The sequence below is a fragment of the Nannospalax galili genome, unplaced genomic scaffold (genome assembly GCF_000622305.1).
Source record: "Nannospalax galili isolate Female #2095 unplaced genomic scaffold, S.galili_v1.0 scaffold40, whole genome shotgun sequence".
NCBI lineage: Eukaryota > Metazoa > Chordata > Mammalia > Rodentia > Spalacidae > Nannospalax > Nannospalax galili.
This window is the reverse complement of record NW_008347810.1, coordinates 2,434,208-2,437,394: the sequence shown is the minus strand read 5'-3', so window position 1 is coordinate 2,437,394 and position 3,187 is coordinate 2,434,208. Positions and strand designations below refer to the sequence as shown.

At 41.8% G+C, this 3,187-nt stretch overlaps 1 protein-coding gene across 4 annotated transcripts in view; it reads right to left on the bottom strand.

The window, feature by feature from the left end:
- The window catches only part of Atp6v1h (ATPase H+ transporting V1 subunit H), a 113,283-nt gene that overhangs the window by 109,333 nt on the left and 763 nt on the right, over positions 1–3,187 (bottom strand). For 3 of the 4 annotated variants that reach the window (XM_008844423.3, XM_008844421.2, XM_008844422.2), the window contains exon 2: positions 1,783–1,928. In XM_008844423.3, coding sequence (XP_008842645.1) covers positions 1,783–1,895 — 113 coding nt within the window. In that variant the 5' untranslated portion in view covers positions 1,896–1,928. Of the gene's footprint in view, positions 1–1,782; positions 1,929–3,187 lie in introns of those variants that run through there. The other variant, XM_029568953.1, reaches the window with a different exon arrangement.

Below are 3,187 nucleotides of genomic sequence, written 5' to 3'. Positions count from 1 at the left end.
ATGTCTGTGCGTGTATGCATCACATGTCTCCATTTTAATACTTCACAGTTATTATTTGTCAAAAGGTCTGTTTCTTCATTAGACCTGAAACTCAAGAGCAAAGCTGGTATTCAATGATTTCTGTAGCCTCAACATACAGTTTTACTGAACTCTAATTTGACTAGAACATACCAACACCCACTCATTTTTTGTACTGTCTAGTTAAAAAAAGGCTTAATCAAATACAAATACATTTTAAAATAATGTACTTCCATAGCATGTTAATTCATGAGGGCAAAAGCAAATTAGCATTTTAGTCATGGAGAACTCGTCCAGACTTTCATGTTAACAGTATATGCCGTGGTGCAAGATTCACTCGTAAGCTATGTCCCGCTTCCAACACTCTATGTTCTTTCATGAAAGACATTTCACACCCACTAGTGTCCCCACATCAACAGGTTCAAGAGCAGACACATGGTTCACAGTGGTGAACATTTGCACATAGATATAAAGAGTGGAAGGGGTTAATAAAAGAAATGTATAAAACAGATAACAGAATAAAGGGCAGAACTGCATGTTGTACAGAGGCAATGGGGTTGAAGGGACAGAAAAGATGAAGCACAAATGAAAATCTCCATGTCACTGTAAACATTCCAAAACTGATGTCAGAGAAAATTCTGCCGATCTGCTAATGCTTTATGATCAACATTATTCTGTGTACATTATAAACATATTCAAGCTTTATAAACATGGAACTTCTTGTCTTTCATTCTAAACACACACTAGAAAGACTAAAGAAATCAGGAACTGAGGCTTTGAATCATTACAGATACTGATCAAGAAGGCAAACATCAGTGAGTCCGTCCATGTCCTTCCAAGACTAGCTCCACAATAATCCAGGCCCTTAAAATAGGAATCCAGAAGTCACCCTTGACTTTTTAACCCCACATTGAACTGAACGCTTTCTCAAATCCACCCAATTCTGCCCCTTCTAATGACCTTATACCACTGCAACTGCTACTGCTTCTCCCTCCAGCTAGGCTAGCTACCCACAAACCCACCCTTACTTACACTGTAAACAAGCAGTCCAACCAAGCAGCAAATCACATCATCTACTCTAAGCTAAGAACTTCAACAGTCACTGCAGTGATGCTGAGGACACTGGGTTTCTGGTTTTTGAGCCGAGCAAATGGAGCCCTCACACTCACTGCAGAAGCACTCTACCACTAACCTCTGACAGCTCCAGGAGTAATTTTCAAACTATGTTCCTTGCAACCCCAAGGAGGATAGTGACTCTCAAGACACAAACTCCCACCTCCGATCAACTATCATTTTCATGTTTTGCATGCTAATCTTCCTTAAACTTCACATCAATTACAGAACTCTGGTTTACTGAATTTCAGTGAAATTAAGTGCTTTGTCTTAGATCACTTAATCAGCCACAAGAACCAAAATCCAAACTCAAATCATCAGTACTTTTTACTAGTTAGAGCTAGTTACCAACCATCACTAGCCACTACTGATCACTATGCTGGGCTCATGTGGCATGTTCTGGCCCTCCTGCCTTTCCTCCGGTGATTCCTCTGCAGAGAGAAGATCAAAAGCACTATGAACCGGTCCACCCCCTCAAGCTGTTTCTACAGCACTGGCAGGCTCTCTAAGACAGCTGACTGTTTTAAGGAGGAAATGTTTCTTCTACACTTACTTGTATTTTTCCAGTATTTCTCTCAGAGAAGCATGACCATGAGAAAGCCTGATACAGAAACACATGACAGCCACAATCCACAGCACATCAGTACTTACTGAAGATAGGACTGCCAGTTCACTTTGTTGGCACGGACTTCCGCAGCCTTAGCCGCAATGATGTTGGTTGGAACAGCAGCATCCACTGCGCCTCGAATATCCATTTTGGTCATCTAAATTTTGTGATCTTCAGTTTTTCCACAGACCTTCAATTCAGATGCAAGGTCAAAACAGAATACCAGGTGTTATGTTTTCACAAATACCTCTATTAGGATGACTGCTTAATTTCATTCAATTCAAACCAACGATGCTAAGACCGAACAATAACATATTTCAAATCTTGTCTATTGCCCCATAAAAGTTTTGTATTAGTTTTATCTTTTCCAGGAAAGGATTTTCAATGATTAGCCTTCATAACCAGTAAAGACTTTTTAAAAGACCGTTGAAGAGACATCAAAATTAAAACTAAATAGAGTACAAGATAGGACAAGTTTCCCCTTTTGATGCTGAGGAGTCTACCCAAGACTGAATACGTTGAAAAATTAAATTTATTCAATCAGGTTCCACTTCCCTCTTCTGAAAAACTGGGAAAAATACAGCATGTATAATACCTCATTTTGAAGTAACACATTAAAAATTATAATTCCTGGGGCTGGAGAGATGGCTTGGCTGTTGAGAACACTGGTTGTTCTCACAGAAGACCCAAGTTCAAATCCCAGCACCCACATGGCAGCTAACAACTATCCTTAACTCCAGTCCCAGGGGATCTGATGGCCTCTTCTGTCCTCAGAGGGCATTGCACGACACGGGTGCACTCACCTACATGCAGGCAATACACATAAAATAAAAATAAAAATTGTAATTCCTTTCTTTAAAAATCACTCATTCAAAACAAACTGTGCAAAGCAGCAGCACAGATTTTGAGAAAGCAGTCCTATCCTTTTCCTTTTCTACCGAAAGTGTAAGTCATTTCCACAATTAACATTAAGAAAAATTTCTGAACTTGGGCAAGCCAACAATGGACATCTAGTGTGACAAAAATAAAGCACACCAATGAGCTTCTGTGCAATTCTCCGTCCTCAACTTACAGATACACGCTTACACCTGATTTTATCACAACACAGAAACTTAAACTCACAAAATTTATGCTCTTGCCCACGGCCATCAAGAGGCAAAAATCATACGGAAAATTCTATTCTGCATGTGAGTATGTGCTGTTTAAACAAACAAGGGCATTGCCAGACTTGGCTGGGTAGAAACTGGCTCCATCCAGGCTGGGCTGAAAGGCTCACTGGCGAAAGCCCAGGCTTCAGCCCTGCCCCCAACCTGCCCAGCTGTCCCCCTCCCCCTCCCTGCCCAGCCCTGCCCTCCACCTGCCCAGCCCTACACCTCCCCCTGCCCAGCCCTGCTCCCCACCTGCACAGCCTTGCCTCCCCAAGCCCAGCCCTCCACCTACCCAGCTCCC